Below are 14,483 nucleotides of genomic sequence, written 5' to 3'. Positions count from 1 at the left end.
AAGACAAAATAGGGGATATCAAAGCACCATTTTGCAGGATTCTGTTTGAAAACCCTAGAATCGTTAAAAGTTCAACTGGAAAATAAAAGTTCAACTAGAAAATAACATCGTCATCGTCATCACCATTAATCAAGTCACTTGGGATTTCATTTGCTTTGTCCTGTATTTCTAGCACATCATTTGCTTCTTCTGCTGCATCATAAGTTGTGGTATTCTTTGTTTCAACTTCTTCGGTTTTCTTTTCATTTTCATCCACAGTGGCCTCTTCTTCATTTGTTTCTTCTTGTTCTTCTTGTTCTGCTTCCTCAGATTCCTTTTCTTCGGCCTTGTCTTTAATATTTTCTTCTGCCTTTTCTTTTGCTTTTTCTTCTGCTTCTGCTTCTGCTTCTCTGGCGGCCTTTGCTACTCTTGCTGCTTCTGCTTCTCTAGCTGCCTCTTCCTCCTTCAACTTTTTAGCAGCAGTCGCCTTTTCAATGAGTTTTTGTTTCTTCAATTCTTCTTCTCTTTCTGCTTCTTCCAATTGCTGCTGCTTCTTCTCCTGCACCTTTTTCAATCTGTAGAATTCTTCTCTGTCTAATTCATCCAATTCAGAATTGATGTATTTAATTGTGTTGTCGGTTCTTGGAATAATGACATGTTCGATGGCATTCACTCTTCTATTGGTGACCTTGATAACTTCATCCAAGATAACAAAGGCAGTTTGCAATGACGCCAATTCCACCAATGTTTCCACGGCCTTTGAGTATATTAATTTACATTTTTGGACTTGTTGACCACCCCTACCAAGACCAGTCATTTTGAAATCATTAATAGAATCGTCAATGAATGCCTGGAAAGCTGGTAATTTAACACCAGAAACATTCTCTTGTTTAGCATTAACCTTGAAACGAGCCTTATTACCGACAGATTCTTGGACTTGGTAGCTTATGTTATTGGTACCAGTGGCATAGGTCACTTCAGCTAAAGAGAAAGAAGCCGTTTGCATAATTCTGCCCATCTTCAACTTGGCATCATTAATTCTTTTAGTGATATCTCTAAATCTTTTGGTGAGAGCTTCGGACTTTCTTTTCAACAAAGAATGACCAGTTTCCGCACCCTTGAGCTTGGTTTTCATGAGCCCTAAGGTCATACGGGTTGGAAAGACTTGTTCTCTGTTCGAATGTTAGCTGTGTTGTTCTGGTTTTCATATCAGATAAACAAAAAAAAATTGCTGGTCATTATTTTAGCACATTAATAAATCACCACACAAGGCCAAGTAAATGTTTTGAAGAATTATGATATAAAATTCGAGTGACATACCTATTACCTGCGCCTGACATATTTTATGGTTGCAATTTGTTATTCAATTGGGGTTCAATTAGGGTGTCAAAGCTGTATATCTGTAGAAGATAAAATTGGCAATTTCATTACTCCCCATGAAAAATATCCATTACCCTGTTGAGATGGTGCCGATTAGTAAAAAAAAAAATTACGCTTGTATCTCAATACTGATGTTTATTGTAAAGGATTGTTTTCGAAAATATAAGAAACCCAAGATTTCTTGCTGATTGAAAATGACCAATCTATCCCCGGAAATAGGGTTTGCATTGGTTCAGAATGATGAGGAGGTATCTTATGAAACTCGTATCGTAAAAGAGCCAGAGAACTTGAACACATGGTTGGACTTCTATCGCTGCAAGGTCAGGGAATACAACACCACCAAGGATGAAGTAAGCAAACAAAATAATATCTTATATCAACTATTCATTTTGAAAAGAGGTTGTGGGTACTTAAAGAGGTCTTATAAACTATTTGTGCTATACGTTAATCTACGAATTGATTTGATCAAAGATTTAAACCCGTTAAAATACAAATCGCATTTTAAAGCAGTGAATGGAGTATTTGACCAAGGGTTGGTAAACCTTCATAAATTCCCGGTGATATGGCAGAAATACTTAAAATTCTTGATAGATCATCAATTATATGATTTAGCGCTCATAAGAAAAACATTTAATGCTGCGTTGCGGTCACTACCTTTAACCCAACATGAGGCCATTTGGGATTTGTATATTGGGTTTGCTGATAAATTGATTAAGAACTTTTCGGAGGCAAACCATGAAGTTTCCGTGATTGTGTCCCGGATTTATTTGAAGTATCTTGAGATTCATCCCGATTATTTGGAAGAGATCATTGATAAGCTAATAGGTCTTGGTAACTACAGTGCTGCAATCAGACTTTTTGAGAATCATGTTTTGAGTGATCTGAAATTTGTTTCTAGTCAGGGGAAGTCTTCACTTGATGTACATTTAGAATACTCTAGTTGTATTTCTGGTCACGTCAAACAAATCATGTCAACATCGCAAAGAAATGATCATCAAGTCCAGCAGAATCTTTTGAAATATGATAAGAAAATGGAAAATTTTTTGTCGAACTTGATTGGCACCTATCCAGATCAATTGGGGCTAATTGTGGTGAAATTAGCGAAATACTTTATTATTAGGAAAAACTTCATTAAAACTGACGATGTATTTGCTAAGTATTTGAAAAATTGTTTGACTATTAAAGACTTCAAGTTAATCTATGATAGTTATTTAGAATTCAAAGAAAACCTCATCAAGAACTATTTAGAGAAGATTAGTGTTAAAGAAGAATTACTTGCTAAATCCCCAGAAGATGAATCATTACAGCAAAGTCTTGGTCAATTAAATTCTCTGTTAGATATTAATATGGAAGTATTTGAGAAATTGATTAGTGATAGAAAACATTACATTTGTGATATATTGTTGCGGCAGGATATTAATAATTGTGCTATTTGGTTGCAAAAAATCGATTTATTTGACAGGGAGGGTCAAATTCAGGATCAATTGAACTGCTTTGTTGACGCCATCAAGAAAATTAAGCCCTCTAAGGCACACTTTGATGAGTTTTACAAAGATGGTGATGATAATGAAACCGGTGATGGTGATGCAAGTATGCAAAATGAAATTGAAAAGAAAGAATCTGAGAATTTGAACCAAAAAATGGGCAAAACATCGGGTTTAGAAAAAATCTGGATCAAGTATGCGGGGACTTATGAAACTAACAATGACATTCTCACTGCAAGAAGAATCTACTCCAGCGCAATTAAGGTTCCTTTTATCAATGCCAATGATTTAGTTGATATTTATTTTGCGTGGGCTGAAATGGAAATCAACAGCGCAGATGATGATGATGAAGGCCTCGAGCGAGCCATCAAAGTATTGGAAAGTGCCATCACCGCTCCTGATTTTAAACAATTGGGAATTCCTGAAGACAAGGTCAATTTCTTTAATGAAGATTTGGTAGCCCAGCATAAAGTTCATAAATCAATTAAGTTGTGGTCATTTTATTTGGACTTGGTGGAATCAACTGATGATCTTGATAGAATCCGCCGGGCATATGAATGGATCTTAAAATTGAAGATCTTGACACCACTTATCCTCATTAACTACATCAATTTCCTTGAAAGTCGTGAAATGTTCAATGAAAGCTTCCAAGTTTTCGAAGTGGGTTTGGAAAAATTCAATTACTACCCAATCAAATTTGAGATTTCCAGCTTGTACATTCTGAAACTAGTTTCTCACTACAATAAAATTCAATCGAATGATTTGTATTCTCGAAAGAAATTCCAGTACAAGGAAAGAATTAGAGACTTATTCGAACAGTCACTAAATGATTGCCCCTCCAACCTTTGCAAGAAATTATACTTGCAATATGCCAATTTTGAAAAATCAGAAGGTGCCAAATCTATTGCATTAACAATTTATAAAAAATGTATTAAACACTTGCATCTTAATTCTGATGAGCCAGTTCCTGCTAATTATTTTTCCAGCACTTCAGTGTCGGGTCTTGAATCCGCAAAACTTTTGGAAAATTACAAACAAATATCAGAAGTATACGATATTCTCGTATCTGAAACTTCGAAATTTAACGGTCTTGAATCTGCTAGACCGGTATTTGAAACAATAATGAAGGATGAGGTCAATTTTCCAAGTTTCGAGTTGTTACGATTTGTGATTGAATTCAAAAATTTGGAAGTTGAATTGAAAGAAATTGATAGAGCAAGGGCGATCTTCAAATTTGGGGTGGCATTCATTAACTATAATATCAGTCATCCAGAATATAAGAAGGCCAATTTACAAGCCATTGATAAATTTTGGAAAGATTGGGCAGAATTTGAGTTGAACTATGGTAACCAAGACACATACGCTGATATGCTAAGAACCAAACGTGATGTACAAGCAAAATAATTATCCTTGTGGAAGGCATTTGTATTATAGAAGTTATATATAAACGTAACAGAGTTTCGACAATTCTTGTCTCTTTTTTAAAAAAGAAAAAAAAAAACATTTTGTCAAATGACACTTTGTGTAGCAACCTAAACTTTATAGAGGGTGTCAATAAATCCTTCAATGATTCTGTTGACAACAGCTCCTGTACTCACAGAACCAGCAGTACCATATACTTGGGCAGTATCGCCTTTGGCAGCGGTCGAGCCGTTTTCCTTAAGTTGCTTGATACCCACTTGAAGTTCGTTAATCAACTCATCTATTTTGTCAGCTGATAAGACTGTGAATGCCACATGTAACGCTGGAGGATTTTGTAGAGCACTCAAATGCCAGCCTTTCTTGGACAATAGATCACCTAAATCATAAACATTGACTTCATTGGATTCGAAAGCAACCACGCTAAGAATTGGATCGCCAATAACTTGTAATTCAGGAATATTATCCATGATTTTTTGCTTGAAGTACTGGGCACCACCAACAATATCTCTGCAAGTCTGTTTGTAACCATCATCACCAAGTTTTACCATTGTTGTCCAGCATCCGGCCATTAAGGCCCCTGGTCTCGAGCCGCTAAGAGTAGGAGAGCCATAAAGACCACCAATCCAGTCAGTAGAGACATAATATTGAGAGGAACGAAGCTCTTCATTACGGTACATGATGATTGAAGACCCTTTTGGAGCAAACCCATATTTATGAGTATCACAAGAAATTGAGGTAACACCAGGTAATCTGAAATCAAACTTAGGGAAGCTCTTCCCTGCCAATCCAGCACGCTCCATATATGACACAATGAATGACCCTAAGCAACAATCGACATGCAATGGAATCTTATATTTTAGTGCCAATTTGCTCAAGGCTTCAATATCATCAATGATTCCGTGAGGAAAATTTGGAGCGGATCCAACAAGTAAAATGGTATTTGAGTTTATTAATCTTTTGAAATATCTCATATCACCTTGAAAGTACTTGTTCAAAGGAACTTTGTGCAACTTGATGCCGAAATAATAACAAGCTTTATCGATACCAGCATGAACAGTTTCTGGAGCAATGATTTCTGGTTCGGTGATTCCCTTTTGTTTTTTTCCAAACATTTTTGCACTCAAACACGCTAACAATAATGATTCAGTACCACCAGAACTCGAAGTCCCGCAGCCTGTTTCTGGAGCATTGAAAAGGTTTAAGCACATAGAAACAACTTCGGATTCCATCTTTCTTAACCCTGGAAATGCATCAGGGTGTAATTGATTGGAAACACAATATTTTTCGAAGGCCTTTGCTTGCAAATAAATCAATTCTTTACCCCCATGATACACAGCACCACTGACTTTACCATTCTCCCAATCGTTATGTTTCATGCCTGAATATTTCTCGAACTCATCGAAGATTTCATCATTGCTCAATCCGTGTTGCGGCAACTCATTGAAATATCTAAAGTTTGGATCTCTGATCACCAATGTGTCCTCAATACTGTCGAGTGCTTTCTGAACTTCTTTATTAACCTGTTTCTTTGCTGGAGGGAGTGATAAAATAATATTGAAAATCCACTTCGCAATCATGGTATAGAGCTGTTTAACTGACTTGATAACTCCGTATCCATAGATATGTCGAAGGATCTTTACGGAATATTTGAGAACCAAATGATAAAAGATAATGTTCTTCAAACTAAAAATGAAAAGTTAGTGGGAATTACTTTATCTTGAACAAAAGGAAACTGTATCGATGGCATCTATTCAACTCACATGTTGACTTTTGATTCAGTTTTGATGTATTCAATTAACTCCATAACTTCGTATCCCACCATCATGAACACTAGGGTTGTCATGTACTCTGAATAATCTCTGAGTTCTGACATCCCCATAGTACGGATATCTATATTTCTAAACTCTGCAGCCATTTTTATCCTCGCAACAGATTGATTGCAAGCTGGTAGTGCTACAAATTGTCAGACAAATGGTAATTTCCTTTATTTTTCCGACCACAAATACAAAAAAAAAAAAAAAAATCGTTAGAATCCCGAAACCTCCGATGCGATGCAAGTTTGTTACTTACAAGTGAAATGAATGGAAACCTATAAAAGTAATAAATAGAATGAAAGGAAAAATGAAAATTATTGATTTATAAGGCACTGTACAATAATTTCTTAGAGAGTCTTCTCATCCGAGCAAAGCAGTAGCTTCACTGATTTCCAAAATTCGGTCCACTTCACGCTCACGCAAATGATCACCATACGTGAAATATTGATAAAAGAAGCAAAGGTCTAGAAGAATTGATCCAAAGTTGCTGAGCAAGTAGGGAAATTCATTGTTGAAAAAATCCCATTTAGAAACTGGATCGTGATTGAATAAGAACTGGTTTGATGTCAAAATAGATGATGCATACAAGCCACAGCCGATGATTGCAAGCCCATGGAAATATGGGGAAGTGCCTCTGGTTGACTTGTTGTGATAGTTTCTGTGCAATTGGGGTAACCTGCAGGTAATATAGCAAAAGGCACAACAATAAGCAATGAATCGACCGATAGTCATTTGAGATAATGATTTCATGAGAATTTCATCAGTATTCACTGGCATGGCTGATGCTGTGGTGATTTGTGAAGCCATGAGCAAACCTGAACTAATAAGATTACTATTGAGACTTCCAATACTGTTTTCCATCATTTCCTCATTGTAAAGGCTTGCATCATCAGAAATATCATTTTCCGATATGAGCTTATTCTGATTTTTAATATAGGTTCCGTAATACCAGTATTGAAATAAAAGAATAACATCATTGGACACCGCGTAACAACTATTATATAATTGGAATGGTAGCTGGTGGGTCAAAATACAACCCATCATATTGAGAAAGTCACCGAGGAAGAGGAACAATAACAAGTAAGGTGATAGCCCTTTCACGGACTTACGCTTGTAGTTTCGTAGCTGCTGAGGAAACAACACAAATATCCAGCAAACGATGGCACAAACACTCAAGAAGCCTGAAAGAACCCCCGGTGTAGTATCGCTAATGGAAAGCATGGATATGGATAGGTAATTATAGAGTTATGAATGAGTAGTGGCGAAAATCGTGATAATAAAGAAAGAAGTATACAATTAAAAAAAAAAAAAAAAAAAGACCTGCTAAGTGGCTTGATCTGCCCTTATCTATAATCTGCGGCATAGCTCCAAACCTGCGGGCCCCCGGTTGACATTGCGCTCACCATGCATTTACAGAAATAAGCAGATATCACTCCACAGTGTAGATATTATTTATTAAGCACAATAGTGAAATCACATGGGAAAGGAGTCAATTAAAAATTTAGAATTCATAACAAACGTAATATAAACAGATGGTTGTCAAATATATAAGAAGAAATCAGAAAGGAAAAAGAGAGAGGAAAAAATAAAAAAAAAACAGAATTCAAAAGATAATAACATAACTCAACAGCGTTGTACTCTAATTTATTTCCGATTGTCAACTTTTCATTTTTAGCAGAAGCTAAAGAAAAACCATCTCTTATGTTCCGAATCATTATTAATTGATGAAGTCTCCAAAGCAGATATGCTCCCTTCCATCTCTTCGATCGCCTCTTCAATATTTTGGTTATGATTATTCTGAGCCACTTTTCCACTATTGAAACCCATTAGCTCATTTTCATCACTATAATTATTCAGCATGTCATCATCAAAATGGTAAGAGTATCGCATACTGGATTGTCTGCTGGATCTTCTTCTCGAGCTTGTCAGTCGTTCACGAGTTTTGTGGTCTCTTGAAGATGAATCAGGATTATTATTATTATTATGTTCAATACTCGCATTATAGTCATGTAAAGAATAATCATTATTATTAACCAAGGCAAAAGTGGTGCGTTCTGGGGTTAATGGTGAAGCAAAATTATCCTCCTCGGAGGCTCGGTTTGGGAAATCACGACTTGAATGTATATAATTCATTGCCTGACAACTTGAGTAAGAATTGGGGGTTTGAAATTTAGATATGTTTGAGACACTATTATATTCATGATCAATTTTGGCAATATTGATTCCAAAACTGTTCACTGTGAGGCTATTAGGCAGCATGGTTTCATATGGATAACTACAGTAAAATTGGGAGATATTTTGATCTTCATCTTGATGTTGGCAAGCGGTTGAATTTTCATTGTTAATAAAGCTCATCAAATCGGCACGGTCATTAATTGGTATTCCCATTGAAGTCACCTTAAATGTCCTGGAATTCTCTTTAGTCTTCATGAGTTTATTTAAGATATCCCTAGTAGTCTTCAAAGCCTCGGGGATTTCCGAATGTTTGAAATCTTCATATCTTTCATTGGGATAAAAATCAGGATGAAGCGGTAACTTATTAAGAATTAAATCAATAAACCGGGCCAAATCAATGTATGCTTTCTCATAATTACTAGTTTCTAACCCTTGTATTGCTTGTTCTAGAAAACTATCTGCAATGTCTAGCCAAGTGGAGTAAGGAGTGAGGTTGGAATAGTCGTATTGTAAACTTCTTTTCATGAGTTCGCTAATTGATTGAGACTGAAAGTCCATGATTCTTTTTGGTTTGGTAATATTATAGTATCTTCCTTGGTGTTAAGAGCATTCAACAAGTAAATGAATTGAATATAGCCATAGAAACTGCACAATTGGGGGAGAAAAAAAAAGAATAGTTTCTAATAATCCATGAACTTTATCAAAAGGATGGGACGGAATACTAATTTTAAAAAAAAGGTTCGGATTGGAAGACAGAAGCTAGCAATATGTTTTGGGATAGTGTTTCTCAAGAAGTGAGAAGTATTTTTTAATTTAAAAAAAAAAAAAAAAAAAAAGGTGATTCGTAAAGGGTTTTGGTGGCAAAGGGATTATTTATTTATAATTTCAAAAGCAAAAAAGAAATCATGGTGGTTATGCTGTATTCAAGCATCAAACGTGCCACATCTGCGTAGTACCATGGCCAAGAAGGGGGGTTCCGGCTACAGTAAAATGATTACCACATACTAACAAATTGGCAAATATCTCATCTTCCTTAGTGGAAATTTGCTCACCTATTTACTTCTCTATTATAGAATACTTGAGCAGTAACATGTATTTTTCCCCTGACTAATTAGGCCATCTCACCCCTTGCTGATTAGTGATTTTTTCATATGATCCAATTTAGTAAAGTTGAGGTCGCGCATTACATGTGACAATTGTGGATAAATTGGGATGATCTTTGAAACATCGAGTGTGTTAATGAGGGGTTTATATGTATAGTTTTTATGAATGAAATCTTTCTATGATACGCAAAGAGTGAACTATATAGGCAAAATAAACAATCAGAAGCTTTTTTTTAGGCATGTTGGTGCATACAGAAGCTTTTTTGACAGATTAGAAAATCTTAATCTGACAGTCTTCTCAGCAATTTTTTTAATAAACAGAGACGAGAAATGTTTGCAATTAATTCACAAATGCGGAGAGGGCAAATTATCTCATTCACGAGTGTGTGTGTTTTTTTTTTATTTTATGCTCCTTGAACAACACAGAAATGGTTGTTTGTCAACCATTTATGCCATTATTGAAAAAAGCTCAGGGATTCAAGTTAAAACAGGTTATTATTGCCTTGAAAAAAAAAAATTTTAATAACTTCTATCCATCTCATGTTTTCTGCTATAAATTACAAGATACTGATATCACTCTATATCAAATTTTCTTTACCTGACTTTACTTGACTTGGGAAAATCTTTCACAAAGTAGTAGATGTATGAATTACGGAATAGCTGTTGATTCAATTATACCGCATTATTTGAGGGGCATAATTTGTTAGAAGGAACTATTCATCCAATATTTTGTCACATCAGACGTCATACTATTTGTCTTATAAATACATCAACTGACTTGAATATTAGTGTCAATAAGTATGCCTGCTGTTGATGCTGATCTTAATTGATATATTGAAATAGCCTATTGGTTCAACGAAAGGGTACTAAAAAGATTCCAATTTCAGTACAACATGATTTCTATTGGCCCAGCAAGATATTGACGGATACCTGAATTTGGCAAGCCAGAGTTAAAAAAAAAAAAAGTGATCAAGATTTTGCTCACGTTTCCCGATAATATGGAGTCATTTACACTCAAATATTTGGAAAATAAGTCAAAATCTATCACCGCCATCACTTTCACAAAAAGAATTACTTAAGGTGGAATATCCATTTTTTAAAGAGATAAGAGTCTTAATATATTCATTCTTTCGCTTCCCTTCCATAATGTGATTACTATTTGGTGTGATATCATTTGCCGTGGTTCATCATGTCAAGCAAGAAAAAAGGTGCGGCTCATAACCTTTTTTTTTTTTTCTTTTAATCAAAATTATTTTTTTTTCTGTTTCTCGAATCACTGATTATTATTATTTAAAAGCAAAGAAGTTGAAAGAATCCAATTTTTCTTTTTTTTAATATCACATAATGTCGGAAACACCACTTTGGATGAGATGGGCCAAGGTCAACCTTGTTGGTGCCGCTATTGTTGGTTTCGGGGTACTTTGTTTCAAGTATACCACTCCGTCCGATGAACAACTTATCAGTAGAATGTCCCCAGAAGTTAGATCACAATACGAAAGGGAAAAATCACTTAGAAGAAAAGAGCAGGAGGAACTTATCAGAATTGTGAAGCAGACGTCAGCCTCTAATGACCCAATTTGGATGACTGGGCCAATCAAATCACCTTTAGAACACAGGGCCTTCCAGTTGAAGGATAAGGAAAAGAGAGAGCGTGATGTGGCTGCCGAAGAGCAGCAAAAGGAATTGGCAGATATCAAGAAACAGATAGATGAGGCTCAGCAGACAGCCCGTTTGGAAAATGAAAAAGCTATGGCTTCTAGTGGTAAAGGCTGGCTTGGTTGGGGGAAGTAAGTTAGGCAGATCTACAAAGATGATTAATGGAGATTGGAAATTGGTTGGTAACTGATAACCATCATTTGTAAATATATTTTGGGAATAGAGATTCCAAGTTTTGAGGTTATGACATTGTAATGATTCCTTGTTGTGCTCTTTCGATTTTATTTTTTATAAACGATTATTTATTTTGTGATGCATTTATATTATTTTGTATTGTAACGCCTTACATAAAGCAAAAGACAACAAAAACCTAAGCTTAAGAGAAACGATTCATAAAAATTGAAGTAAATAATTCATCGACCAGACCAAACGCCTCTGTTACTTGCCATTTGTTGAAAAGCATTGGAAAATGCATTTGAAGCAGCGGTTAAACTGCCAAACCCGGAAGTCAGGCTTGAACTTGCACTGCCACTACTCCCCGTAGCACCGTTGAAGTTATCAACGGCGGCCACGATCTTTGACAAATTGGTATCGACCACCAATCCACCTTGGACCAATTCTTCCAATACAGTCTCTAGAACCTGCCAACCAAACACCAAGTCTAATTCACAAACATTTTGGAAACACTTATCCAAGCACTCCACAAACACTTGGATCAAATCCAAGATTCCCAACTCACTTTCTTGTTCATCTACAATGAACACAAAATACAATGTAGCATAATGTCTGTAAATCACCCTGACATCTTCGATGCCTTCCAAAAGTGGCGGAGGTGTAAGAAATGAGCATTGATTTGCCGGCCTCAGAGAAATCAACTGGAACACCTGACGAAGAAGAAGTGTTTGAGTATTGAGATCCTATAATGAACATGTGTTAGTTGACTATTCTTTCATCTAAATGTTGGAGGCTTGAGGGGAAGGGGGGGACTATTTTTCTTTACTTACTATTGGAGTGTAGAATTTCATCAAGCGAGGCATCGCATCCTTATTGACTAAATTTGTGGTCAGTAAATCGCGAAGTTAAATAAAAAAAAAAAAAGAAACGTAAAGACAAATGTTTCTCAGATGTTTAGTATGGATATATACATACATATTAGTACCGAGTGAATCATTATTGGCTAATTTGAATAAATTATTGGTTGATTTTAATAGATTAGTTGGATGATTTTATTTACAACGCTTGTGTTTTGCAAAAAATGATAGCGCGCATTAGAATTTCTTGGTGGTTATGAGTATCCATTCGCCCGTCCTAGTGGTACATGGTTTCTAACATTTTATGGCAAGTCTAACAGTGATTTGATATATTAGGGAGTTTGACTTTTTGCACTTCAAGAAAAATTATCTAATGGATTCTGTTTATCTTAATCTATATTGCTTTATAATTACAAGTTTCACCACTGGAAATAAAAAAAAAAAAAAAAAAAAACATCATGTAAACTTGAATCTTCAAAACAGAAAGGGAAAAAAATAAAACATCAAGAGAGAATTATTAATAAAAATAAGTGGAAACAAGGACTCACTGTCCTCTTCAGGGAGCTTTTTTTCACCACTCGCTAACCCATTCACTGTTATACCATATTTTCTGCATATCATGGTACCTTTTACCACAACTGTACCCAGTTTTAAAGCTGATATCTCTTCTTACCCCACAATCGCAGTTATGTTCTTTTCTAAACACCTCATCTCTAGGACATGCTGTATTGGTAGTATGACTATATCCGAACTGGCTGTTAAATAGATGTATTTGGCTTTTTTCTAAAAATAAACTGGCTGCCATGGAATGGATTGGAGCATCTCCCCAACGTTCATACCAAAATCCTTTCTTATCATCCAAGTAATTGAAGAACTTTTGGTACAATTCACTCCGGTAGAAATTCAAATTGGAAATTTCGAAATTTGTCCAGAAATGGCAATTATTGTAAGTTTCCCCATTGTTCTCCGAGATCAAATAAAGAGCATTGTCGATTTTTTCATCGCCAGTTCCAAAGACCTTGGAGCTAAGACTAAAAGTGCTGGCAAATTCCTTGACAGTGTCCCAAAGGGTTGGGATGGTATCGGCAATTTCATAAGGAATTATAATAGTCCCATAAATCTTTTGGTTGTCGATCATATACTTGAAAGGATCGAAATCGATATCACAGAAAAACTTCACATCCGGTTCCACCCTCCAATACCATTCATAATCTTGAAGAAGTTCATGGTTGTAGAAAAACCCAGACTCAAACCTACACATGCTTCTGTAAGAGTCTAAATTGGCGTAAGGGACATTATGCGAGGACTGTATTTTCTTGGCTTTTTCAAACTCAGCGAGATCAACGTCGTCGGGCCTTTCCCACATAGAAGACGGAATCACCCCAAACTTCACATCTCCTGAAGTCAGTTTACTGATCTCCGCTTGAAACTCCTCTGAGAAGTCTTCATCGTTCAAGAAAACCCAATCATAGTGGTATTTATTATTGAACTTCAGTTCAAGAGAATTGATAGATTTCAAAATCTCCCCGAGGTCAGAGTTTCTGCAAAGAGTCACAAGTGCCCCATTCACTTTCTGTCCATCTGGGACTTGGGTAATATCGACCTGAAGAATTTCTGATCCGCTTGATATTATTGTTTCATTGTGTATGACGGGTTCTTGTGAACTGGTTATTGTCGAAATGGCAGCTGCTGGCTGAATCTTTGGTTTTATTTGGTTATTAATAAATTGCAAGGCCAGCGAATCTTCCAGCAATCTGCTGTAGAATAGGGAAAGTACCAAAACTGAAGATATTGCTAATGATATGACACATAGGATGGTTTTTCTGTAAGAGAATGACCACATTGTGGTTGTGAATGATTGTATGTAAGATACGAAAATGAACGATGAGAACTAGAAACCGCAAAAACCAACCTTGAGGAAAACTGAGGGAGAGACTAAAAACGAAAAAAAAAAAACCTCTTTCTTTCCTGTTATTTTCTATTTTCAGTGGGTTTTTTAGGAAGTCGTGGTGTGTGACAATTTTATGGGGGCTTTGCAAAATAATCTTTTTGAATTAAACAGCCCTGTTTATAAAGGGGGTGTTTCACGCATCTGCCCGTATTTGGCTGGCCAGCTACTAATTATAATTAATGTATACATTAACAATAGCTGAAAATGTAGTAGCGTAAAGTTTACACTCAAATTTTGACACAAGATGTTCAAAATGGACTAAGGATGTGTTAACAGTCTGATATATTTCGAACGTTGCTATATTCGTTGTTTGCCCAAGCTCCGCGTGGTTTCTGTATAATCATTCATTTTGGAAGAACAGGACACCCCCTCTGCACGGATATTTTTTTGATAGGTGGGGGTGTTGGGGCACAAAAAGGAAATCTCGGGAGGAACAATTATATAATTACTGTGATGTACTTTCTATCGATATTTATTGAAAATAAGAT

General features: G+C 35.9%; 8 protein-coding genes across 8 annotated transcripts; 2 read left to right on the top strand and 6 right to left on the bottom strand. All coding sequences in view use genetic code 12, as the record gives it.

Annotated features, from left to right (window-relative positions):
- Positions 1-94: 94 nt before the first annotated feature.
- Positions 95-1,319, bottom strand: VMA8 (H(+)-transporting V1 sector ATPase subunit D; the record flags this gene model as incomplete). Its single annotated transcript, XM_064997296.1, has 2 exons — positions 95-1,151; positions 1,300-1,319. The coding sequence occupies 2 exons, from the start codon at positions 1,317-1,319 to the stop codon at positions 95-97; spliced, it is 1,077 nt and encodes a 358-aa protein (XP_064853368.1).
- A 234-nt stretch (positions 1,320-1,553) lies between these two features.
- SYF1 (mRNA splicing protein SYF1) lies at positions 1,554-4,247 on the top strand (the record flags this gene model as incomplete). Its single annotated transcript, XM_064997295.1, has 1 exon — positions 1,554-4,247. One exon carries the CDS (start codon positions 1,554-1,556, stop codon positions 4,245-4,247), a length of 2,694 nt encoding a protein of 897 aa, XP_064853367.1.
- A 128-nt stretch (positions 4,248-4,375) lies between these two features.
- Positions 4,376-6,180, bottom strand: DPL1 (sphinganine-1-phosphate aldolase DPL1; the record flags this gene model as incomplete). Its single annotated transcript, XM_064997294.1, has 2 exons — positions 4,376-5,948; positions 6,026-6,180. The coding sequence occupies 2 exons, from the start codon at positions 6,178-6,180 to the stop codon at positions 4,376-4,378; spliced, it is 1,728 nt and encodes a 575-aa protein (XP_064853366.1).
- A 259-nt stretch (positions 6,181-6,439) lies between these two features.
- Positions 6,440-7,300, bottom strand: DASC09_036940 (PQ-loop repeat-containing protein; the record flags this gene model as incomplete). The annotated part of the gene is made up of 1 exon (XM_064997293.1): positions 6,440-7,300. One exon carries the CDS (start codon positions 7,298-7,300, stop codon positions 6,440-6,442), a length of 861 nt encoding a protein of 286 aa, XP_064853365.1.
- A 450-nt stretch (positions 7,301-7,750) lies between these two features.
- DASC09_036930 (uncharacterized protein) lies at positions 7,751-8,812 on the bottom strand (the record flags this gene model as incomplete). Its single annotated transcript, XM_064997292.1, has 1 exon — positions 7,751-8,812. One exon carries the CDS (start codon positions 8,810-8,812, stop codon positions 7,751-7,753), a length of 1,062 nt encoding a protein of 353 aa, XP_064853364.1.
- Positions 8,813-10,701: 1,889 nt separating this feature from the next.
- CBP4 (Cbp4p) lies at positions 10,702-11,148 on the top strand (the record flags this gene model as incomplete). The annotated part of the gene is made up of 1 exon (XM_064997291.1): positions 10,702-11,148. The coding sequence occupies one exon, from the start codon at positions 10,702-10,704 to the stop codon at positions 11,146-11,148; it is 447 nt and encodes a 148-aa protein (XP_064853363.1).
- Positions 11,149-11,426: 278 nt separating this feature from the next.
- Positions 11,427-12,184, bottom strand: APS3 (Aps3p; the record flags this gene model as incomplete). Its single annotated transcript, XM_064997290.1, has 3 exons — positions 11,427-11,930; positions 12,018-12,064; positions 12,163-12,184. The coding sequence occupies 3 exons, from the start codon at positions 12,182-12,184 to the stop codon at positions 11,427-11,429; spliced, it is 573 nt and encodes a 190-aa protein (XP_064853362.1).
- Positions 12,185-12,615: 431 nt separating this feature from the next.
- On the bottom strand, positions 12,616-13,887 carry DASC09_036900 (glycosyltransferase family 15 protein; the record flags this gene model as incomplete). The annotated part of the gene is made up of 1 exon (XM_064997289.1): positions 12,616-13,887. The coding sequence occupies one exon, from the start codon at positions 13,885-13,887 to the stop codon at positions 12,616-12,618; it is 1,272 nt and encodes a 423-aa protein (XP_064853361.1).
- Between the last annotated feature and the right edge of the window lie 596 nt (positions 13,888-14,483).

Source organism: Saccharomycopsis crataegensis (genome assembly GCF_037102585.1).
Source record: "Saccharomycopsis crataegensis DNA, jcf7180000000084, whole genome shotgun sequence".
Lineage (NCBI taxonomy): Eukaryota > Fungi > Ascomycota > Saccharomycetes > Ascoideales > Saccharomycopsidaceae > Saccharomycopsis > Saccharomycopsis crataegensis.
Note: the sequence above shows the minus strand (reverse complement) of the source record. Positions and strands in the feature narration are given on the sequence as shown.